The sequence below is a fragment of the Mirounga angustirostris genome, unplaced genomic scaffold (genome assembly GCF_029215605.1).
Source record: "Mirounga angustirostris isolate CCGP_5_RB_7025 unplaced genomic scaffold, mMirAng1.0.hap1 SCAF_10, whole genome shotgun sequence".
Classification (NCBI taxonomy): domain Eukaryota; kingdom Metazoa; phylum Chordata; class Mammalia; order Carnivora; family Phocidae; genus Mirounga; species Mirounga angustirostris.
This window is the reverse complement of record NW_026991718.1, coordinates 75,446,056-75,470,584: the sequence shown is the minus strand read 5'-3', so window position 1 is coordinate 75,470,584 and position 24,529 is coordinate 75,446,056. Positions and strand designations below refer to the sequence as shown.

The following is a 24,529-nucleotide window of genomic DNA, read 5'->3' as shown; positions in this document are numbered from 1 at the left end:
TGCCATGGGTCCCTTTGCACATCGGTTCATACAGATCTACTCCATTATTTTTAACCGCCTCATGGTATATGTATTTATCAAGGTTTCTCCCATCCTTTGAGTTGTATGTGTATCTTTGCCCATGCATGCATATTTCTGGAAGATAAATTCCTCTGGAATTACCTGAATCAATTGGCAAAAACATTTAAAATCTCTCAAGATATCATTAAGCTCCCTCCAAAAATGCACCGATTTATGGCCGCACCAGTAAGACATGGGGAAAACGACAGAGCGCTGTTGTTGGTCAGCGTTTCTTTATCATTAGCCAGGATGAGCGTGTTCTGTCCTATGTGTACCATTCTCGGCTGTGTTTAATTCCACAAAGTGCTGGGTTTTCACCTCTTGCCTCTACTTCCATTATCTTCACTTAATTGATTTTGAGAGAAGTGCCTGTATATCATAGAGGACACTTTACTTGCCTACGACATGCAAGGACTTCCTCTGAGGACAGGTTCATCTGCTCAAACACTGATAGGCTTTTCATCTGTTTGGGCCCAAAAGGAGTCTTTAATTTTTGTTTTGTCATCGGCAGAACTTACTGAGATTATGTAGAAATATCCAAGTGGCGCTTTTGTTGTTAGATTTTATTTTAAATGTCTAGTTTGCTTGAAGTTTGGTTAGAATGTGGCCTAGAAAGATTCCTACCTTATGGAATTGTGATTTTTCTTAGGGGCCCGAAATATAATCAGTTTTTGCACCTGGTTTGTACCTATTTGAAACGGATACTTATTTTCTGTCCGCAGAGTACATGGTTTATACACATTTAAGCTTTTAAGTCCTTTATAACCTTATTTATGTTTGGTCTGCTTGGCCTCATAAATCTGAGAAAGGTAGGTTGAAGTATCCTACTACAGCTGTAATGTTAACAATTTTCCCCTAATATTCCTCAGTGTTTTTTGGAGGTGGGGGGTAGGTTTGGATGCTATTTTACCTGAGGTATAAAGGTTCATGTTCTTTGTGGATCATACCCTTTAATCACTATCATTGTCCAATACTCCCCTTCCCGTACAGCTTCCTACTTCTTTGTCCGAAATTTTGCTTATTATGACTACTACCACCCCTTTCTTTTTGTTGTCATTCGCCTGGCAGAGTTTTGTTCATGCCTCTGTTTTCAGCCATTTTCAACCATTCAGTGTCATTTTAGGTGTAACTCTTGTATCAATGTGGCATGTAGCAAGATGTGCTCCTTTCTACCTTAGTAAGAGAACTCTATGTGATGTGCCCAGGCCAAAAGAATACACTTCTTTGCATATCTTGCAGCTAAATAGGACCTTGTTACTAAGTTGTAGCCAGGGACAGGTACCCAGAAGTGTATTGTGGGAGTTTGGGAGGGCCCCTTCAAAGGGAGAGGGTTGGAGCCCTTCACTGCTCTCTTTTCTTCCCCTTCTCCTCATCTGCAATGAGGATGGGATGGCTAATGCTTCTAGCAGCCATCTGGGATCAGGAGGTGTCCCTGAGAATAGAAACCACATGTCAGGATAGTGAAGCAGAAATTCACAGGAAGCCTGGGCCTGGGGCCTAATGACTGAGAGCCGCTGATCAGCCTGGACTCCTCCTTATGGGCTACATAAACTTGAGAGAAACTTCCACTGTTTTGGCTTTTCTGCTACCTATAGACATCAGGTCTCCCAAAAGATACATCAGATTTTGCTTCCCACCCTTTCTGGGAAAAGCTCAATTTAAGAGTTATTGTTGGGGCGCCTGAGTGGCTCAGTCAGTTAAGCGTCTGCCTTCGGCTCAGGTCATGATCCCAGGGTCCTGGGATCGAGTCCCGCATCGGGCTCCTGCTCTTCCTCTGACTACAGCTCCCCCTGCTTGTGCTCTCTCTCTCTGTCACTCTCTCTCTGGCAAATAAATAAATAAAATCTAAAAAAAAAGAGTTACTGTAATTTTTCCTTAAATATTTGAATCTCAATTCCTATTACAGTGATAGTAGTCATTACATTAAAATGCTTAACAAACACATTTGGGGATTTCTCTGTCTTTCTCTCTTTCTTTTTTTTTTAAAGATTCTATCCTTACGTAATCTCTACACCCAACATGGGACTTGAACTCACAACCCTGAGATCAAGAGTCACGTGCTCCTCTGACTGAGCCAGCCAGGCACCTCTGGGCATTTATTTCTGAAGAGATTTCCTTCAGGGTCTTGCTACTCTGGGTCGGGTCTCTTGACCAGCTGCTTCAACATCACCTGGGAGTTGGTGAGAAATGTGGAATGTTGTGCCCTCTCTAAACCTACTGAATCCAAAGCTCATGTCACTAGATCCTCAGATGACCTTGTGTGCTGGAGTGTGGAACAACTGCTTTAGGGGGCACTGGTGTCCCCTCCGCTCCTCTGGGTAATGTAGTGATCTCCTGGATTCCCAAGTCCTCAGCAGGCACTCTTGGCCCTTGAAGTGGCTGGCCCTCACCTCTCCGGTTTCACTCTCGTTCTTCCTGCATCCCACCCCATTCTGCGCTCCTTCTGAGGGCTACTTCTACAGTTCCTTAGGTGTGTCACGACACTCCCTGGGCACATACCTAGCCCTCTCCTAGCAGCCCACCAGTAGCCACCCCCTTTCCCTGCTAACACAAGTTCAACTTTGTTCTGGGAGCCAAGTGTGCCTTCTCAGGTGATGTCTAGCCCCTTCTGATACCTTTGTAGCTAAGATGGCCACGTACCTAGACCTGGCCAAGGAGACAAACAGAGGGGGGCTTTAGAGGGCACTTTTTCTTCCTGGATGAAAATTACCTTGAGATAAGAGAACTTTATGTTCTTCCTCCTTCTTCCTACCTAGAATGTTGGGGTAACGGCTGAAGGTGCAACCGCAGTCTTGTAACCATGAGAACAAGCATGAAGTCAAAAGCCAACATGTTTGAGGATGACAAAGTAGAAAGACAAAAAGAGCCGGGCCTTTGACTGGGAATCTGATGCTCTGTCTCCACCCCCCTCACCTCCTTTCTCTTCTCATCTGTTCCAAACTGACCCTTCCTTCAGCTCTCCTCTAGCCGGTATCACATGGAATTAAAGTATATTTTAGCCCATTACCTATATTATACTGTATTCCTTATTTTTAATTTATAGTAACAGCTACATTAAGCCTTTCCTTATAAATATCACCCATCTTCCCAAATCTCCCTGCCCAACCAAATCTACCGCTCTAGAATGAGAACAGTGGGTTTTAGTTCTCTGAGACTTGGAAATTATATTCCCTCATGGGTTCGAGCCAGCCAGCTCCGATCTAGGCCAACCTCGCCTCCCTTTCCCATCCCCAGGTGGCCAGCCCTGGTTCTTGCAAGCTATGTCAGGGGGCACTTTGCCTATTGGGACTGGTATTTTTAAATTTCTGTGGTTTCTGGGGAGTAGATGTTGTAAAAAGGAGTGAAAATAAATTGAAGTTTGAAATTTGGTGAACTTTCCCCTGCCCCATACATGTGAATAATGACTTGCTGATAGAAGCGGCTTTTTCAAAGATGAGAAACAATCTAAGATTTATGGACAAGTCTGTTCAAAAAGACCCAGCACTGCTTGTAGCCAAGGTGGAAACGTCAGGAGATTCCTAGATCTATTCTGGTTGGAGGAAGGGAAGGAAAGAGGGGAGCCTGGGGGAAAAGAAGGAAAAAAGATACCAGGAGGGGTTGGAATTGGCCAGGAGGTCAGCACTTGGGAAGATTTCTTATGCCCATTTTGTAAGTTCTACAGTAATATGAACATGACAACCATTTCCAACAAACGATGGTGAACAAAACAAATGAGACTGCTTTGCTGGCATTGTTTTTACGTTTCTACATGGATGGTGAGGAAAGACGGGGGCCAGGACAATTGTATGAATGGAGATGAATGACCCCTTTACAGGAACCTGGGAATTCTGTTTCTAAGCGTTCTTAGAACCTGGGAATTCTGTTTCTAAGGGTTCTAAGCCACCAGAAAAATAGTCCTGACAGTTTCTCAGGGTCAAATCTACAAATCTTGGCCAGGATTCTGCTCCTCGCTGGACCAGTCTCTTACAGCAACTGCTGTCCCCCCCGTCCCTCCCGTCCCTCCACGAGAGGCCATGGGTGGGGCAGGGCCCTCCTGGGAGCAGTCCCCACACTGTGCATCTGGACAGCCTCCTGCGTCTTGTGGGTGCAGAGCCAACATTTTTGAGTGTATATTTTATAACCGCAGTTTCAAAGTATAAAAATAGAGTGTGAAAAATAAAAACAGAACTCACAAGCAGAGCCTCAGCCACCCCACTGGTTAGAAAGAGGTTAGAGAAATAATAAAATGAGAGTAACCAAATTGAAAACTTGAAGAGGGCTCACTTGCCTTGGCAAAGAGAATTCCAGCGCCAGACTTGCGTACACTCTCCTAAGTGCTGAGGGCAGCTCGGCTCCCACTTAAAGCGTCTGTTATCACTCCTGTCTCCCCTGGGGAGTTATTTATGAAGCAAGGTTTCCTGGCCAGGCTGCCAAGCAAGGCATCTTGCATAGGGACCAGCCCAGGCAAGAGGAGCTGAATGAAAAGCCCACAAAGGCTGGGGGTCGAGGTGCTGCTCACTTCTGCTTCTTCAAACACACCCAAGCTGTAATTCAAAACCTGAAAACAACCCGAATCCTTCTCCAAACAAAACCCAAATCTTTTATGTCAGGTTCCATATATTTTCCTACCTCCAGTCCCATCCCAGCTCCTCTCCACAGCAGAAATCAATTTACTCAAGAGAGTGAGTCCTGGGAAGTTTTCCTTCTCAAAGCTCTCATTTGGAACAGATTAAGGAGGAGGGGTCAAGAATATGATTTTTTTTTCTTTTACTTTTGAAACAAATTAACACACTTGAGACTTTGAGGCAGAACCACTATGCTCTGTGACTGGCTTTTAAAAGAAGAGGAGAATTTCATTTTCTGGTATAATGGGACTGCATTGCATGGGGAGCCCCTGCCAACCCATCCTAATTAACTAATTAATTATTATTTTTTTAAAGTAGGCTCAATGCCCAGCATGGAGCCCCACACGGGGCTTGAACTCACAACCCTGAGATCAAGACCTAAGCTGAAATCAAGAGTCCGACGCTTAACCGACTGAGCCACCCAGGCACCCCCAACCCATCCCAATTTAGCCTGACCCTGAAGACCCAGTGCTGGATCACTGGGCACTTTAGGGGCTCACCATGAGGCTGAGCAGGGGCCTCTCACCCAAAGGTAGCTGCTCACCTCAAACCCCATGCGCACATTCAACCCCAAAAACCATGGTATGTCAGCCTGACGTGAGCTACTTGAGAATTTAACACACCCAGCTTCACTGTGGTGGAGATCCAGCCCTTAAAAAGCTTACAGCGTGGGTGGGATCCTAACCAAGAAACAGTAGAAGAGCTAAACTGTGGATCTGACCAAAAGATAGATAGATAGAGAGACAAAGGCCTGGAGGCTTTGTGAGAAAGGAGGGCCTGGGGGCTGGGCCTTTGGAACCTGCAACATTTCTATAGGTGGATGACACATTAGGCACAAGCCAATATGAGTGAAAGCACAGAGAGGGAAGGCACAGAGTGTGTGCGAAGAGACGGCCCCATGGAGGAGAGAGAGGATGGGCTCTCTCCTCCATGTTCCTGTTCTCTGCCACCTCCCCATTAAAGAGGTATCTTTCTAGTAAATTCTGGCTGTGAGTAATGCAATTGCAAAGCCTGCTGTCTTGTTTTCTAACAAAGTCTTTTAGTTTTCTGGATTTTTTTTTTTTTTTTTTTGCATTTTGGGTGATGTGTGCGGTCTGAAGAAATGTAATGGGGATAAGCAACTAAATCTGTCAAGTTGGTGAACAAATGGAAATGAAAATTCTTACTGTTGATTACCAATTACTGCCTTTTCTTATAAAATGGTCCTGGGAGTTACTAAAAAAAATATGGATGCCAATAATGCGGATGCCTGTTGACTTTAGGTGGAATAATACCTAAGAGGGCAGAGGCCCAACAGTTAAGGCCGAGGCTCTATCTGATTTGTGTCCCCAGCTGTTAGCAAGTGGCCAGAACTTCCCAGGAACTCAGTAATTAGTGCCTGTGTGAAAATAAGAAGATGGGAAATGGCGAGAAGTGAAGGTCTATCTCCCCAAATCCATTCTTCCTTCCTTACACAGAAAATAGACCTTTCAGCCATACACATGTCCACTTAGCTCACATCTGTGAGCTTCCTTTGCTGAGCCATGCGGCGCGTGACTAAGTCCTGGGTGATGAGACACCCCTGGAAGTGGTGTCTGTAACATTCAGGTGGGCATTCCCTTCCCTCCTCCCCGCTCACTGGAGTGTGGCTATGGCTGTGGGAATGGCAACTGCCCCCCTGGATCATGAGCGGGACGGTGCCTCCTGAAAATGGCAAAGCACCAAGAAAGAAGGGGGGGGTTCTCTGGTGATTGTGGACCATCACAGCCGCACACCGAGCCTTTTTCTTCTTTTTTTCAGAGAGAGAGAGAGAGCACCTGCACATGAGAGTGGGGGGAGGGGGCTGGGGGGGGCAGAGGGAGAAGGAGAGAGAGAATCTTAAGCAGCTTCCAAGCTGAGTGTGGAGCCTGATGCGGGGCTTGACCTCACGACCCTGAGATCATGACCTGAGCTGCAACCAAGAGTCGGATGCTTTTTTTTATTTTAAGATTTTATTTATTTATTTGACAGAGAGAGAGATAGCGAGAGCAGGAACACAAGCAGGGGGAGTGGGAGAGGGAGAAGCAGGCTTCCTGCAGAGCAGGGAGCCCGATGTGGGGCTCGATCCCAGGACCCTGGGATCATGACCTGAGCCGAAGGCAGACGCTTAATGACTGAGCCACCCAGGTGCCCCAAGAGTCAGATGCTTAACTGACGGAGCCACCCAGGCGCCCCATGAGCCTTTTATGTGAGGAGGGTGAAATAAGCTGCTACCTCGTTTAAGCCACTTTTAACTTGGGTCTCTGTTACAGGTGCCAAATCTATACCCTGACTAAAACACCAGCGGCTTCATGCTTGAGATCCCAAGAAAACACTTCAGAAAGTCTGTCTCAAGATCGGCCCCAAAGTAAAATCCTTGGTTATACTCTACCAACTTGAGTACTTCTGCTGGAGGTGGGGCTGAGTAGAGCGGGAAATGGGGCGGGGGGTGTAGGGGAGGCAAGCTGCAGTCAAGGCCAACCTTTGTTTCTGATTCTCGCGTGATGCTCTCCGCCTCTGCTCCTTTAGACCAGCTTCACAGGAAACCACTTTTGAAAATCTGGATTACTGAACTACACGAGGATGTCCTACTCATTTAGATGATGTCTGAGTGACCTGGCCCAAGCATATCTCCTTACAATCCCATTCTCCTCACAGCATCAGTGTATGTGTTCACGTCCAAACTGCTTCTGTGTCTTCTTTACAGAGAGCCACCCTGAAAGGCGTCCAGATTGACCACACACCAGCCTACACGTGTATCCAAATGCACACACTCAACGCGTGCAGGTAAGAATACTCCCTGTGGAGCCCCATGACCACCAGAGCCACCTCCTACTCTGTTCTGCCTACAAGAGCTTCTGCCCTGTGGATTCCTGTGGTCAGAAGAGAGCCTCCTGGGGTCAGAGGAGAGCCGCTGGAGCAAGGAAGCCTGGCGATCAGCCTCAGAGACTTGAGAACAAAACCTGGGCGTTTCATGGGCAGGATGAGGGCTTTCTAGGCTCTGATGTTACTCTTCACACCTCTTGGGATCACAATGGGATGCTGAAGAATGAGGGGCTACTACAGTGCCCAGTTATGGTATGACAGTCTGGGTTTGACACTCATTTGGTTTTGGGGACTGGAGGAAGAAGGAAGGTCATCCTCTGGCCAGTCTGCAGGTGAATGGACTTGGGTGGGAAAAGGGGTCACGTGCCCGGGTAGGTGTGGATGAAAGGTGTGGAGGGAGGGCTCAGGAAGGGCACTCCCTGAGGAGTTGGGGTGGGAGGGGGGTGCAGCCTGCCAGTTGGGGGATGAATGAAGATGGGGATCCATCTGGTCACCCTGACAGGCGATCCTAACTCCTGAGACTGGCTTAGGTTCCAAAGGGAAGACTCTTCGCAATAGTCAAAGAGGAATCCTGCATCCTGGTGCAGCCTAACTGAGGAAAATTTAGGCTCCTGAGTTGGGAAAAGGAAAGCACAGAGATCAGAGCTGAGGCCAGAGCAGGAAAATGAGGATCACTGGGCTCTGGGCTTGTCCTGACTAAGCACATCAGTGCCAGAGAGCCTAAGCCCCAGACTGTGGGCTTATCATCACCCTCAGGGGTCAGTCACCTTGGGCCCAGGGAGCTTGGCTTTCAGGAGCAGCAACAGTGGAGGCAAAATGATGCAAAACTGACCCTCATTTCCTCGAGAGGAGCACGTTGTTGTCTCTGTGGGGCTTAGTCACGGAGAGGCCATGGAAACAATCCCATCACCCCAGCAACCAGGCCCAGCCAGGGAACTCAGCAGCAGTGGCAGCCTGCTCCCAGATTTAAGACAGGAGCATAGTTACCACCTGCTTTTGCACATCATGGGGCCAGCTGCCAGGGACGCATTCGCCAGGACGCAGGTGAACGTCACGGCCCAGCTTCCGGGGACACAGTGATGGGCAAGGCAATTTGGTGCGTGGTGAGTGGGGCTGCACTGGGAGAAGAGAGAATCAGCTCCTGACAGCGTCCCTCCTTCAACAGATGTTTCCCTGCTTCCCTTCACCCTCTGCCGGCGAGCTGCCAGAGGTCCACCTGGGAGCTAGAATCACAATTCCTGCCTTGTTGTGTTTCCTCCCCTGGACCCTAGTGACAATACGGATGAACACCCAGAGGCCCCGAGAGCGAGGCCCAGGAGAGAGCAAGGCTGCAGTGGCAGGGCTCACTGCAGGGTGTGGCTTTATTGCTGGGAGATGCCTGGTTTCGTAGAACACTCTGTTCTTTTCACCCCTGTGATGCTGGAGTTCCTTCAGGCCCTCTCTCCAAGGCAGTGTTCCCTCTCCTCTGCCCCTACCGCACAGCTCCTACTTCTCCCCTTGACCCCATCCCAGGAGTCCGGATTATTCTCAGGAGCGCCCCTACATTTCTGTCACTTCTAAAAGCCGAGGCCTGGGGAGCAGTAGAGAGAAGCGCTGCTCTGTGTCTCAGTGGGCCTGTGTTTTAGACCTTTTTCCCACTAATTATGTGACACTGGGGAAATCATTTACCTTCCCTGGCCTTAGGTTTCCACATCTAAAACCCTCAAGTCCCGTGATCCCCTTCCTTTAGGATCCTTGGGAAGGGGGGACAAAAGCCTTGATGTAGGACCTCCTGCCACCTCCCACTGCAGCCACCCACCCTCGCCACCCCAACTCCCACTGCCTTCCCCAGGACAAGCTCTGTCTCTGAGCTCTTGGGTCCCCAAGCCATTTTCCTGGGCTGATTCTAGTGTCTTCCTTTTGAACACAACAGTGAATTTAGAAGACCTTCAGCATCCCTCTTTGGTTAACTCCTTGGCTCCAAACCTAGAGGGCTGGGTTTTGAGTCCCCTTTGTGTGTCAGAGGAAGTACTGAACGTGCAAGGCCTTTGTCCCTCTGGACCCTGAGCTCCATCGCTGCTCGGTACTTCTCTTCCCCTGGGCCCGGAGTCCACTGCTTCAACTCCCTGACCTTCAGCTGATTCGTATTTAAAATGGAGGCAAAAGTAAAATATCTCAGAGTGGCTGTGAAAATTGGAAGAAGCCAAGAGTGCCTGCTGGGTGATGTTCTCCATCTCCCTCCCCCTGCCACTGGCTGACTCAGAGTGGGGAGGAGACCACCAGAAGAGGCCCCAGGAGGAAGGGGCCTCCATCCTCAGAGCTGCTGCCACCAACTCTAGGCCTTCCAGATGGATCCATTTGGCACTGGCCCGGGTCCACTGACCAGGGCCTGAGGATCAACTGGAACTCTCCCTGGCTGGTCACGTCCCAGCCCAGTGGGCCACTATGGATAGAATTCTTGCTCAAGAAATTCCACCTAGTGTGAGACAGAAATGAAATGGCGAGGGAGGGGTACAGCTAGTCCAGGCTCTGCCACCATGGCCTTGCCTTAGCAGGTGTCCCATCCGTTCCTTGTTGAATTACTGTCTCTGGGAAGATGTGGGGCCTAAGGTAGCTGAGTCTGCAGCAACAAGGACCTGCCACCTCCAGGCAATTTCATAACAAGGAGAATCCAGGGGCGCCTGGGTGGCTGTCGGTTGAGCATCTGCCTTCGGCTCAGGTCACGATCCCAGCATCCTGGGATGGAGTCCTGCATCGGGCTCCCTGCTCAGTGGGCAGTCTGCTTCTCCCTCTCCCACTGCTCTCCCTGCTCATGCTCTCTCGCTCATGCTTGCTCTCTCTCTCAAATAAATAAATAAAATCTTAAAAAAAAAGAGAGAATCCAAAGTGCTCTACACCTCCCTTGCCTTAGGTTGATTCTAAAAACACTGATCTCTTCACTGTGTTTAACTACTGTGAAGGGCACATTCCTCCATTCCTTCACCCAACTGATCATCCAACAGTGAATTTTTGCTGAGCATCTGTTATGTGCCAGGTTCTGGGAATATAGCAGCAAGCAGAAGAGACAAAAATCTTGCCCTCTTGGAACTTTTATTCTGGTAGAGGGAGACAAAGAACAAAGTAAGGAAATGGTAAAATAAGACAGTGAAAGGACTACACAGAGAGTTAAACCAGCAGACGAATGGGTGGCTACTCTAAACTGGGTGGTTGAGGCAGGCTGTTGCAGAGATGCCACCGAAGCAGAGATTGAAACGACAGGAAGGAGGTGAGTTAGCTGTGTGGGACCAGGGAAGACCATTCCAAGCAGAGGAAGTGGCTAGTGCAAAGGGCTTATGGCTGGCATGAGCCTGGCGAGTTAAAGAACCAGAGGGGAGGCGGGAGTGGCTGGAGCAGAGAAAGAAAGGGAACAAGGACAGCAAATGGGGTTGGGGAGAGGCAGGGGTGAGGTCGGGTACAGCTTTATATGTTACTTTAGGAGTTGGCTTTTATTCTGAGAAAGAAGGGAAGCCAAGGGGGTGCTCTCCGCAGGACGGCAACATCATCTGATCTACTCTGTAAAAAGAGCCCATTACTGGCCTCATGGACAAGGAACGGCAGGCAGGTAAGCGCAGAGGCAGGAAGACCTAGCAGGAGGTTTTTGCAGAAGTCCAGGAGAGAGATGATGGTGGCTTGCACCAGCGCATGAAACAAGCCTGGTGGACAGGCAATTTGTAACTATTTCTCAAATGAATATGCTCGATGTCACCACTTTTGGCCTTGTACTTAAACAGTAAGAGAAAAAGCTTTGGACCATCTAGGCAGCCATGAAAGGGGGATTGAGAAAACAATTCAGAATTTAAAAACAGGCAAAAAAGAAATGATAGAGGCCGTCAGGCCTGGAGACGGGTGTGAAGGTTCATTCTCCTGTAGTGGTTATCCTATTTGGGTCATTTTTCTCCAGAAAAATGTACTTGGTAAATACCCATCAGGTTACACTCAGGGAGCAGAAAGCCCTCTAAATCTGAGTCTGGGGCTGGGCCCTGCCACCCAAGCATGGAAGAGACAGTGTGGGGATGGTGCCGGTGAGCAGGTTAGGGAGGCAGAGGGAGGAGGGAGGCCATGCTCTGAGGGCTCCAGGACCACCTGGGAAGCGCCGACAGCACAGGGCCTCCCCCGGGGCGTGGGGCTGGGTGGGCAGGAGGGGAGGCCTTGGCTCACAGTCCTGGAAGTTCCAGGGGTGGAGCTGCCTGTGAGTCAGCCGAGGCCCCACAGCTCCGGGGCTTTGCTGACCGGGTGTCACCGCGGGGCCGCTGTGTAATGTCAAAGTGACCCGGCCTCCCTCCCGGCCTGCTCAAGGCTTGGAGCCCGGGAGAAGAGTCGGCGCTGTCATGCCGTCTCCCAGGCTCTGTGTGGGCGGCAGCTGTGCATGGTGCACGTGTGCGAGGGGGCAGGGGCGTGGGTGCTGGGGGAGGAACACGGTTTGGGGGAACCTGGGCAGACGTTAGGTCTTTTCGTCTCCACTGTGCCCTAGGCCAGATGACCTGCAATTCTGCCCACCAAGCTACCTGCCAAGGCCCTGTCCTCTAACCTCTGAGTCTCAGTTTTTCTACCTTCTGCTCCTGCCCCGCTCTTTCGCCTCCCTGGTAAGCTCCACTGTGACTCTGGCATCTCTGGGGGTCCTCATGCTGAGCACAGAGACTCTTGCTGTGTCTCCCGGGTGACCCAGGGCCGTGGTCCCTGCAGTCCTGGGCTGGCTCCCTGGCCCCGCAGTCTGAGACCCAGACCTGAGCGGTAAGGGTGAGGAAGGGCTGCCAACTCTTCGCCTGCAAGACCCGGATGGTGGGTCACTCAGGCCTACCGCTCCGGTTGCCCCTGGAGCTCATTCTTGCACGGAGGCCCAGGCTGCCTGTTCTGGGGCACTTCCTTGGTTCAGAGGGCACTCTAATCTCCTTAGGAACTTGGGGCAGACCAGACAGTTACTGACTGTTAGGCAGCCTACCCTGGTCAAAAAGCAGTCCATCAACACAGATTGAGCACCCACAGTATACCTAATGGGAGAGGGTCTAGCTCGTGGGCTAGTTGGAAGACAAAGCTACATGAAGAGAGTAGACCATGAAGGGCAAGGTGGGGTGAGGCACATACAGCAGGGGTTCAGAGAAGGGGAGATCCTGGGTAGCTGGGCTGGTGGAGGTGGGATTGAATGTGTCACCACAAAAGATTTCTATCTGGCAGGATGAGCAGAAGCTTTACATGATTTTTTGTGGGTAGGAGGCCTGGTGCTTCTCTTCTGCGTGTGTGCGTGCGTGCATGTGTGTGTGTGTATGCGCTTGTCTGTCTCTCTTTCTTAAAAGTCCTTTACACTTTTGGGGGCGCCTGGGTGGCTCAGTGGTTAAGCGTCTGCCTTTGGCTCAGGTCATGATCCCAGGGTTCTGGGATCGAGCCCCGCATCGGGCTACCTGCTCCGCGGGAAGCCTGCTTCTCCCTCTCCCGCTCCCCCTGCTTGTGTTCCCTCTCTCACTGTCTCTCTGTCAAATAAATAAATAAAATCTTAACAAAAAAAAAGTCCTTTATACTTTTTACATGAGAAGTTGCTACCAAGAAGTCATCCTTCTTGAACCTAAACACTGGCAATGGGTATGGGGTCTGGAGCCCCTCCAATTTCTCCCCTGTTGCTTTTACCCAGAACTCTGTCTGCCTAACTTGAGAGTCACACAAATTTAGTGAGTTAAATGTACAGACTGTCCAGGTTGGTACCACCCCCTCCCCCCGCCCCCATGCCCAATGGAAGTCCTTGTTCGAGTGGAACCCAACATGAAATCCTGACGTGAATGGAACAGACATGAGTGAGCTGCTTGGGCGAGAATCAGGAGCCCAGGGAAGCAGGAGTCGCCGAGCTGATGGCTTTGAGTGTCTCCTGCTCTGGAAATGACAGCTCTTTTCAGAGCATTTCAAGGCTGGAAGTAAGGTCAGAGCAGGGAAAGGAGAAGGTGGAGCCTCACCTGGAGCCCTGCCCTTACCCTTTCTTGTCCTAGCTGCAAAATTCAATCCCCTATTCCTGAGTCCAGAAACGCCATTTCTGCTGTCCCTCTCGGTACTCTGTGGCTGATCTAGGAGTAGGGAGGTGAGGCGGGTCGTGCTTGCAAAGCTGAGAGAGGCTTGGGGGTGCTCAGAGCGGTGTTGACGGGCTGTGGGTTTTACCTTCCAGGTGACCAGGTGGGAAGAAGCACATGCACGAGGTCAGCAGGCAAAAAAGGTGAACAACAAATCCACCCTCATGAGGGCTATCTAAGCACAGGGTTATTTTCTCCAGGCCTCCCAGAATCATTAACCAACAGACACCACAAATCTATACCTAAAGCCAGCCATGCGCAAGGGGACATGCTAGGGATGCAGTCTGAAGAACGGGTTTAATGCTTGGCTCTTCTGTAGTTTCGAGTACCTACGCCAGGGCTCCCAGGAGAACTGGGCAGTGTGCTGGGCAGGGCAGTTCGTTCTGTTCCCACAGCAGATAAAGGCCCCCTTTTGCCCTCTCAGTTTCCAGCACCCGTTTCCCCAAGGTCTAAGGAATCCTCTGTCCCAGATCACAGTGCCTTGTGGCCTCTAAGCATCCTTCCTGATTCCTGGTAGTTTCACTTCCTAGAAGGTGATGGCTTACCTGCTTACATCGGTGCCAGAGGCACGTCTAGGCGTTTCTCCAGAGATACCTCATGGGTTTGAGGCTGTGAAGGCCCCTCTGCTTTCCCTTGTCTCCCACCTCCCACCAGCACCAGCAGTCCACCTGCCATGCTCTCCCACCCCGCCCCCACTGACAGCGGCTCGCGACCCGTGACCCGCTCCCGGCTCGTCTCCTGGCCGGAGGTCTCCCTCCCCTGCCCCAGCCCGGGCCGTCGCGCACACTGCTGCTGAAAAGAGCTCCCCAGACAAGACGCTGGCAACACTGCTCCCCCACTGAATGCCCTCTCCAGCCTCCCATCACCTACAGAAGGAGGTCCTTAACTTGGTGTTCAGAGTCACCCCAAGAGCGCGTGCCCCTGCCTTTCCAGCTTTATCTTCCACCCCACTCCCCTGTCCTCAGCCTGTGTTCTGGCCACCGCGCCCCCCAGTCAGCTCCCAAGTTCTCCCCAACTCCCAAGTTCTGGCTCTAGCTTCTTCTGCGTTGAAATGCTCCTGTCTGTGTCCCATTTACCCAGTCTTTTGGGCCAGCCCCACTCTCAGGGGCCTCCCTAGACCACACAATCAAGATGCACCTGGCATGTCCCTGCGCCCCCAGCACACTATCAGACAATGTACATGAAAAGCTCTCTGTCCACAGCCAGCCCTCACTGATAGGATGGGGTCTCAGAGGCAGGGAGTCCTTGTGTTTTATTCTTAGGAAGAAAAGTGACAATTTTTTTTTTTTAACAATATTTAGCCTTCTCAAAGAAGACATTAAATATTACCATGATTTAATACTAATATTTTACTATGGCGTTCATTAGACCATTGATTTGGGGAGAAAATTAAGGACATGTATTTTCAAGCTATTCAAGACTCAAAAGTGATAATTAACTCTGAACACCACAGAGCAAAACGTTAGTAGTATAGTCTGCAAAATCCCTGCATGCTGAAGGAATGAGAAAAGTTACCATCAGCCACTTGATATCCTCAAGAAATGTCAAAACAAGACAATATTGTTCTTGTGTGTCAGCGGGCTGAACTTCTGACCAAAGCAAAAATCAGGAGTGTTCCTCAGCCTTCAGCTACTTTTCAGGCCCAGACAGGAAGATGTATATTTTTTGCTTGAGAAAATCAAGCTGTATTATGGAGTTCTGTCTAAGCATTGCCACCAGGCTGAACAAGGAACACACGAGGAAGTCCTGAGTGACTGTCCCCACATAGCAACATTATGTTGCTGAGACCTTTGAGGAATCTGGCTTGGGTTTGATTTTTTTGGGAAGCAAAAATTCACTCAAAATGAATTTAAAAAAAAGGGGGGGGGTGGGCAGGATATTTTCAAATAACTTAGGGGAAAGGAGTCACAGAGAGGGCTGAATTGTTGGGAAACCAGTCAGATGGTCTAGCAATATAGGCTGTGTTGGTGTTTTCAAATTGTGGAACTGGATTTTTTTAAAAAAACATTTTATTCTGAAATAATTTCAAATATACAGAAAAGATGCAAGTATAGTAACTCCATATCTGTGTTTACTATTTACACGCACACATGATTATTGTTCCTGAACCATCTGAGGGTATGTAACAGGTGGTGTGCCTCTTTGACCCCTTAATATTTCAGTTGTGTATTTCCTAAGAACAAAATAGTCTCTTACAAAACCACAGTACAGTTATCAAATTCAGGAAATTTAAAATTGATTTTAATCTACAGACAATATTTCAGTATTGTCAGTTGTTCTAGAAATTTCCTGTACGGCTTTTCATCCCTCTAGCACAGGATCTAGTCCAGGGTAACACACTACATTTCATTGTTATAGAATCCTTGTCTTTTTCACACCTTAGATCCTCTTTTTATAGGCCAAGGTGAGGAATACAAAAATAGGTAGCCTTTTACATTTATTTCCCTAAGATGCTTTTACACATGGATATTTACATGTGAAAGGCACTTGATATTTAATTATTGGTTTGTATTTCTTGAGGAAAAAATTTAAACTAGAAGGAGGAAGATCATGGCAATACACTTTTACTATAGGTGAACTTGGGGAAATTCTGAAAGAAATAGAAGTAGTCGGGTAACAACTATGAAGATCAGGAGGGAATAAGTCCACTGATGAATTCCAGTATGCCATAACCTTTCCCATTTTTGGTGGAGAGGGTCCTAGAGAAATCTTGTGAGTACTGTATTCCACCAAATATTTCCTGAGCACTTGCTGGGTGCTCTGTGTGTCCTTCTAAGGGAAACACGCAATTGGGAGAAGGAATGAATCACTAACGGCGGAATTACAGATCCAGGAACTTGGACAGGCTGGGAAGCGGGTGGGGAGAGGGCTTCTTGCACATCACTCCCAGAATCAAACTGCATGTCTTCCCACTGAGAGGCAAAGCAGGTCCCGACCAAACCTGCTCTGGAGCAGCATCACCAAGAGATTATTCAAAAACCAGCTTCTCCCACACATGCCATGACAACAGAGGACTCTAGAATGCAGAAGTTCTTATTCCAAGGGAAGCCTCCAGGATCCCCAGCCACTGGGACGAGGAGCCCTGAGTCAGTTACAAACCCTGTATGGCCACTCCCCCTCCCATTCTGCTGTCCATTCTGCTCAGCCTGTGACCTCTTGCCTCCAAACGCTGTTCTTGCTTCTCCTTGGGATGGCAGACCCAGAGATCCTTCCTGACAACCCAAGTGCAGGGAATGCAAGTCCACCAGAGCAGACATCCTCCCAGCTGGCCACTTGTCCAGAGGTGTGACCTTGCTTCTACTCCCAGTTAACTTGACTCATACTCATCTGTTTCCATCACATGTGAAAACTAACAGAAGTACAAAATGATAGATCTATGATTCCCGGGTTATATAACCACACAGATAATCATGACTTAGTCTTATTTAAAAAGGGTGACAATGTAACTAACTAACAGCACTGTTTATTAGATTTCTATCTTTGAAGACGATTTTTCTCTATGATGTCCTAGATATCAGGGGTCAGCAGACTATGGCTAGCAGATCAAATCTGGACAGCTGCCTGTTTTTGTACATAAAGCTTTATTGGAACACAGTCATGCCCACATGTTTACCTACTGTTTAGGGCTGCTTTCCCACTAAAACAGCAGAGTGGAGACAGAAACCCAATGGCCAAGAATGGTTAAAATATTCACTCTCTGGCTATTTACAGAAAAAGCGTGCCAACTCTGTCCAAGAGAAATAAGGCACTGCCGAAGGGTAAGAATGAGGTACCTGTTGATTGGCAGGTGCTTCCTTGTGACATGGCAGTCACTACAGTTCCCGTGGCTGCATCTCGGACGGCTTGCTCCTCACTCTGCAGGAGGGTGAGGACACATCTCCAGAGAGCAAGTGTATCCTGCAATCCTAAGAAGACCAAAAGGAATTCAAATTACCTATGGTTCAATTTACAAGCAGGTACAAATAGTGCTTTAAATCCATGGTGGTGGTGGGGGGGTGCGCCTCAGTGGCTCAGTTGGTTAAGCGTCTGCCTTCGGCTCAGGTCATGATCTCAGGGTCCTGGGACTGAGTCCTGCATCGGGCTCCCTGCTCAGTGGGGAGTCTGCTTCTCCCTCTCCATCTGACCCTCCTTCCTACTCATGCTCTTTCTCAAATAAATAAATAAAATCTTTAAAAATAAATAAATAAATCCACGGTGGAAGAGAGTAGTCTTTAAATGAGCAACAGTCATGCCTTTCTTCCTGGGTATTTCAAGAAAGGAAGACTTGGCAGTCAGATTAACAGTGGAAGAGAGAGGGCCGTTGGGGGCAGGTTTGGAAATATCTGTCTTTTTTGGGGGGGAAGGCTTCTGGAGGCAAGCAGCCCTACGCAAGGGCCCCTGGAAGGTGTGGCCCGGCTGACTAAGGCCCTGGGCCCAGCTGTCCACAATGATTCACGATTCTTAGGAATGAAACTTTACGCATCAAGAATGCTTTGGGGAAACAAGCCCAGTGTTGATTTGAGTGACTGCTTGAGCTTATAAATTCTGAAAGCAAAGTTTCAATCAAGATTATACTTTGCAGTGGGGTAAGCACTGAAAAGGGGAGGGAACCACAGAGGACAGCCTGTGCCACGTCCATGTGGGGCCCACTCTCTGACCACATTGCCCCTGGGCAGGAGCTCTGTGTGGTCCCTGTGCTAGGCACTGCTGGGGACAACGGGACAGGAAAAGACAGTACATGCCCCTGAGCAACAGAAGGAACATCAAGTCAAGGACACAAGGCAAGGAGAAGTCAGGGATGGAAATGGCTGGCTGTGCCTCACAGCAGGGAAAGATCACGGTGGACCGGTGTGCTGGAGGCAGACTTCATGAGGGAGGCGACAGGTGGGCAGGGCCTCACAGAAAGGAAGTGTGTTGTCTAGGGGGTAGGCCCAGGCTTGGGCAGGGTCACAATAGGAGACCCACAGGAGACCAGCACTCATCACCCCTAGCCTTTCAATGGGGGACCTGCCCTGTCCTAAGAACTCTCCTTCGACTACCCTCTCCGTTATCTGCCCGCAGACAACCTGGTACCAGAGACACCAGGGCATTAGTCATACCAAGATATGAGTTCCCTACCGATGATGCACAGAGCCTGTGCTGGGGAGTGGTGGCCGACGAGCAGGGAGGGCTGGCCAGGGCACAGAGCCACGTGAAGGGGTGTTTAGATTTTATCCTGAAGGCAATTGGAACCCACTCAAAGGCTTTAAGCAGTGGAGTGAAATGATCAGTTCTGTATTTCAGAAAGACTGCACAAGCTTTTGGGAGTATAAGGAGAATGGCTTTGGGGGTAAGATGGAAAGAAAGGAGGCCAGTTAAGAGGTTGTTGGTGAAAAAGGAGGAATTCGGAGGGTGGGGGGAACACATTTGAGAGATGCAAAGGTATGGTGCACACGGTCGGTTTTCATCTTCCCTCCTTTTTTATCCTGGAGTACCTATTCATGCTTTTAGCTGTTTGGTGCAATGGACCTCGGACCTCAGACCCCCCACGCCCCGGCCTGGTGCACTTACCAAGAATGGGATGGAGGCTGGTGAGCAAGAACGGTGTGGTGCTGGTGAGGGCTTCAGCAGCAGCCAGCCTGGACTCTGTGGGAAGGTGTTCTCCACAGGAGAAGGCGACCAACTGAACCCACGACTTCAGTGTGGGGGCCACCGAGTCCCTGGTCTGAAAGCACAAAGCGTATGGCAGGTCCGCACGTGCAGGTAGGGGCTGACATGGAATTAGATCTGAGCCACATACCCCACACTGGATGTGCAAATTAGCTCTTACTGCAGGGGAAGAAAAGTTTTCTAGTTGTTTTTCCAACCCAACTAGGGAGAAATAAACAAGCTCAGGGAAGAAAATGTGACTTGTCTTTCAGTAATACTGAGTCACTAGAACTAGCAAGAAAGTTCCTGGAGTCTTTCTGATGCAAATCAGGGTATCAGAACATTGGTATATTTGACAGTTTCAGTAAAGACAAGCCTTCTGGGGAAAGACTATAGCTTTCCCATAGCCAGATGCTCCTTCTATCTTCAGTAACAGAACCTCAAATTTTGGGCTGGGCATAAAGACTACATTTCCCAGACCCCCTTTCACTTGGGAGTAATATATGATTAAGTTCTGACTAATGGTGTATGATTTTTAGGTCATGCCTTAGGAAACAGACGTGACCTTTACTTCCCAGGTTTCTCTTTCCTGCTAGCTGAACAAGGACAAGATGGTGGAAGCTGGAGCAACCATTTGGGACCATCAGAGGGAAGCCATGTTGAAAACAGCAGAACAAGGTCCAAGGGTCTGGGGACCCAAAACTGTCATGCCACCATATCTGCTTTGACTGCTGTGATCTGGTTTAAGCCACTGTATTTGTGAGTTTCTGCTATAACATGTAAAGCAGCATCCTAACTAACATTATGGTTTCAACAAAGCTCTATTTTTCTATAGTAACAGCTTTTTTTTATTGAGATACGATTCACATACCATACAATTCACCCATTTAAAGTATATAGTTGAATTCTTAGTATATTCACAGGTTTGTACAACCATTACCACAGTCAATTTTAGAACATTTTCATCACCAAAAAGAGAAATCCTTAGTTAACAACCCCCATCCTGTCATCCTGTCAGCTCCCAGCCCTAAACCACTAATCTACTTTCAGTCTCTATGGATTTGTCTATTCTGGACATTCCATATAAACTGAACCATACAATACGTGGTCTTTCATGACAGGCTTCTTTCATTTAGCATATTTTTAAGGTTCATCCATGTTATAGATGTATCAGCACTTCATTATTTTTTGTGACTGAATAGTATTTTTTTGAGTGGACATACCACATTTTGTTTACCCATTCATCAGTTGATGGACATCTGGATTGTTTCCGTCTTTTAAACCCTGATTTTCTATGTATTCTAGAAAGGGGATTATTGTTCCAAATGTACTTTACTTCCCGTATCAAAGAAGCCTCTTTAATTGTTCAAAATTACTAACAATGGGCCTCTGTGGAACTAAACAGATGAGCATCTTAGACCTTGAGGAAGAGGCCGACTCCCAATGTACAAAGAAACCCAGGTCTTCCTGGGAACTTCTTTTATGCATTTCTCTATGGTTTTGTTAATTTTTCTCTCCCTGGAAAACTCCCAATTTTTACCAAATACTGCTTCATTCAAGTACCAAGCAGTGCCTCTAAGACACACATGAATACTGGTTAAAAATGTCTGTGGATGAGAACGAGGTCTTTTGGCAGATGGGACAGGCTGCCCTGTGACTGCTTTCTTAGAATTTCTTTTTTTTCCCGCTGGGCTGTAGTTTTTTTTTTTCAGCAAATCCTCTCCCTTCCTACAAACCTCTCCCCTTCAACCCCCCAACACACACTACTGACTTTTTTTTGGCTCTTTGTCTCTCCTGGTGACCAGCCAACTTTGGCCCCCTGGCCTGCCTCTGAATGCCCCACAGCAACCGTGGATCTGCTTAGCTCTCACCCTCTGTCCCCTCTGCCTAGCCGCCGCTCTCTGGACACAACCACCTCCTTCGTGAAGTCTTCTCCTTAGCAGCCTCGCACTCCCTTCCTCCTCTGGATTCCTCCGGCCTCCTCCCTAGCAGGGCATTTAATGTCACGATCTAACGCTCCTCCTTGCTCATGACACTGTCCTTCCATCCTTGTTCATCTCCCAATCTCCCACACCTCTGGCTGTGCTGCTTTACCGTAAGGAACTGGAACCCGCGATGTTACGCTGCCACCATCACAGTGTGGTCACGTGTAACCAGGAGCTTTGGGTAATATTACTGTAGTATCGACTGCCTTCTACTTGTAATAATACTCTGATAGGGACAGCTTTCTGATGCCCCTAAGTATACATGTATTTGTCTTAAGGCATCTTCCCAGGAAGCTGTTTTGGTTACTTTGGTTCCATCTTTCCCCCAAAGGACATGTGAGACAGAGGGGGCACATCCAGGCCTCCATACAAAGCCAGCTGGGCCATGTTCTGGGGGAACAGTTAAGCCTTAGGGATGTATTTTCATACTTAGTTGGCCAGGGTGCAATCCCAGTGACTTGCTCACTCGCTCTTTGAAAAAAGAGTCTAGCTAGAAAAATAGGAAAAAAACCCACAAAGGGTTGGGTGTGTGTGTGTGTGTGTGTGTGTGTGTTTGTGTGTTTGTGTTGTACAAGAGGAGGTTGTGTTACCCTTATGGACTCAAATCAAGCATGCCCAGGACAAGAGAAAAGAAATGCTGATGGTGGTGCTCAGAAAATTCTACAGAAGTTATACCCAAAGTGAAACATCCACATGAATAACATTTTTGTAGAGGCGACACATACATGCCCCAGTGATTCTGCTTTGCTGAGACAGTTCACTTTCACCGACGCTTTCCTGGTAAATAAGAGCATGAAGACCCAGACCCTAGGCCACAGGCCCAGTCAGCCTTACCTCCTCACACGTCTGCAGGTGGTGGGTGATCACTCTGGAGGCAAGTCTCAGAGCTACACTTTGAATTTCAGACCTAGAAAAAGTAAGCCAAAAACACAAAGAAATAAAACCAAATGTACTTTGTATACAGATGGGTTTTTGTCAATAGTCTGTAATCCATGCCATTGCGAATGGTGGACATGCTCACCTCAGGGCCACACAAATGCCACCAGAAGTGATTACCTTTTGGTTATTAATGTGAAAACTCTGACATCATTCTATGGCTTGAGCTTAGAACATGCTCCTAGGCTGAGATTTAGAAGGAAACACAGGACCTAAGCCCTTCGGCGAGGACCGTGCCCGAGTTCACTATGTGACTGACTGCTGGGACAGACCCCACATCATGCCGGATTGCACGGGGAGCACTGGGGGCAAACCTTTCATTGGAAGCAATATCCATTGTCCAGATCAGGAACTCCTTTGGGGTGAGGTGAATACAGTGCTCCGTCTGGGGAAGCCACTCGCTGGGGTCCATACAATGGAGAATCTTCAGTATCTGTGTGTGTCAGATCCACGGGAAAAAAAATACTCAGGAAAAAGTGTCCAGAAGCCAAATAATCATCACTTGTACCAATAAAGGGGTCTACCTTTCAAAAAGCATCACTGACTTCTTATTTCCCCCTTAATATTTTTGGGAGACCAAGACAGGGTGGAGCAGTGACACACCCAGGGGACCTTAGTGACCTGGGATCAGAGTCTAGATGCCCCGATTCCTAGGCCAGTGCCCTTTCCTTTTGATGATGCTTTCTAGGTGGCCATCTGTCCCCAAACAGCCATGTTGACAAAGACTACCCTCTACCACATTCTACAGCCAATTTTCAAGGCTGCGTTTCTTAGAGTGCTGATGGCTTACTCTCAACCTCTACCTTGGCTTATTGCCATCATCATTACCATTGTGATCACTTTTTTTAGCTCCCTTCCATGCACAAAGCCATGACAAGCAGTATACAAAGAGAGTCCTTGCCCACTGGATGCGGCATCTCCTTCCTATTGCTCCTGGGGAAGCCCAACCCAATCCTGCCTACGTGATCTTGTTACGGCGAGCTTGCCAAAGAGCGAGGGGAGCAGAAGGGAAAACGGTCAGTACACCAGAAACTTTACCTTGCAGAAGCATTCTGGGTGATTTTCCTTCATAGCCAACATCAAGAACGTCCCTCCCATATTCCACAGCAAGGGTGGCAGTCCCTTCTCTCCTAATCCAGAGGCTGCTGTCGAGAACCTTTCCAGCAGGGCGTCTAATGTCAGCAGGCGCACTTCAGGGAAAGAAGACTCCAACAGCTGAGAGAAGAAGATAGGAATGTTCCCTGCCTGCTCTCCAGCTTGGGCTGTGGCGATGGCTAGTTTGGTGAGGCTCTGGAGGTACTGGGGCAGGCCTGGCACCGTGAAGGTGTAGGGGAATCCCGTTATCAGCTCTGATCCCGAGATGATCCTTCTGACGTCCTCCCAGAAGCCAAGATGCTCCACAGCTAAAAAAGCAAAAAAGTGAAGGGAAAGAGGTAATCACTTTATTCAAAGTTCCACAAAAGTTCAGTGGAGAATGCAAGGCGCTGGGTACACAGGGTGGGACTACCAGATGCCTTTCTTGAATAGATTTCACACGAATGATGTGATAAGTGACTAGCCCACTTAGGTTCAGAAGTCTGAAGGCATGAACCAGAAGTCTGAACCTAAGTGGGTTAGTCACTTATTACATTTGCCCAGAAGCAATTTCTGTTTAGGTAATTCATAGTGTTTCCCCTAGAGGGACAAAAGGCATTGCTATCAGAAGATGTGCTCCTGGCACCCCTCCCCAACACTTAATAGGTATGAACTCAGGGACCTCCCGACTTACTAAGCCTCAGAGTTGAGCAGGACATCTAGTCCAAACTTCCTTTAGGGGCTCAGATCCCTCTATAGCACCTTTCCTCAGAAGCTCCTGATCCACCCCTACAGTGACTCGGAGCTCACAAGACAGACCGCCTAGTCCATTGTTAGGAGATCTAAGTATCACCAAGTTCTCTTGAGACTTTCTACTCACTGGCCTAATTCTGCATTTTGAGGTTCTCAGTGAACCCTTCAGGCATGATAGCCCCCATCTTCTCCAGATGAAACACCCCTACTTCCTTCAACTACTCCCCATATGGTGGGGTTCATCTTCTCTTAATAGTCTAGCTGCCCTCCTTTGGACATACTTCACCCCTCTTAAGGTCTGGCGTCACAGAATGGAACATGACTGTCCCGTGTGGTACGACCACAGGACGATGACTTTCCCTGTTCTGACACTAGGTTACTGGAGTTGCATCACACTGTTGACTCATGGAGCTTAAAGTCAACTGAAACCACAGCCTTTCTTTTTTTACATGGTCTACTGAGCGTGGTGAGTCATCTTTCTCCCATCTTGTACTCAGTCCTTAATCGGGACTTGTTTTCTTTGTTTGTTTGTTTTAAACCCAAGTAGAACCACCGTTAAATTTTATCTCCCTGTTAAGTTTTATGGTCTCCCTTTTAGATTGCCAAGATCTTTTTGTAT

At 48.5% G+C, this 24,529-nt stretch overlaps 1 protein-coding gene across 11 annotated transcripts in view; it reads right to left on the bottom strand.

Annotated features, from left to right (window-relative positions):
• The window catches only part of THADA (THADA armadillo repeat containing), a 325,846-nt gene that overhangs the window by 35,723 nt on the left and 265,594 nt on the right, over nt 1-24,529 (bottom strand). For 10 of the 11 annotated variants that reach the window (XM_045885094.3, XM_045885095.3, XM_045885096.3 and 7 more), the window contains 5 exons: nt 23,122-23,486; nt 22,398-22,516; nt 21,982-22,054; nt 19,085-19,238; nt 17,329-17,460 (listed from right to left, as the gene is read on the bottom strand). In XM_045885094.3, the coding sequence (XP_045741050.1) occupies nt 17,329-17,460; nt 19,085-19,238; nt 21,982-22,054; nt 22,398-22,516; nt 23,122-23,486 (843 nt within the window). Of the gene's footprint in view, nt 1-17,328; nt 17,461-19,084; nt 19,239-21,981; nt 22,055-22,397; nt 22,517-23,121; nt 23,487-24,529 lie in introns of those variants that run through there. The other variant, XR_008506903.2, reaches the window with a different exon arrangement.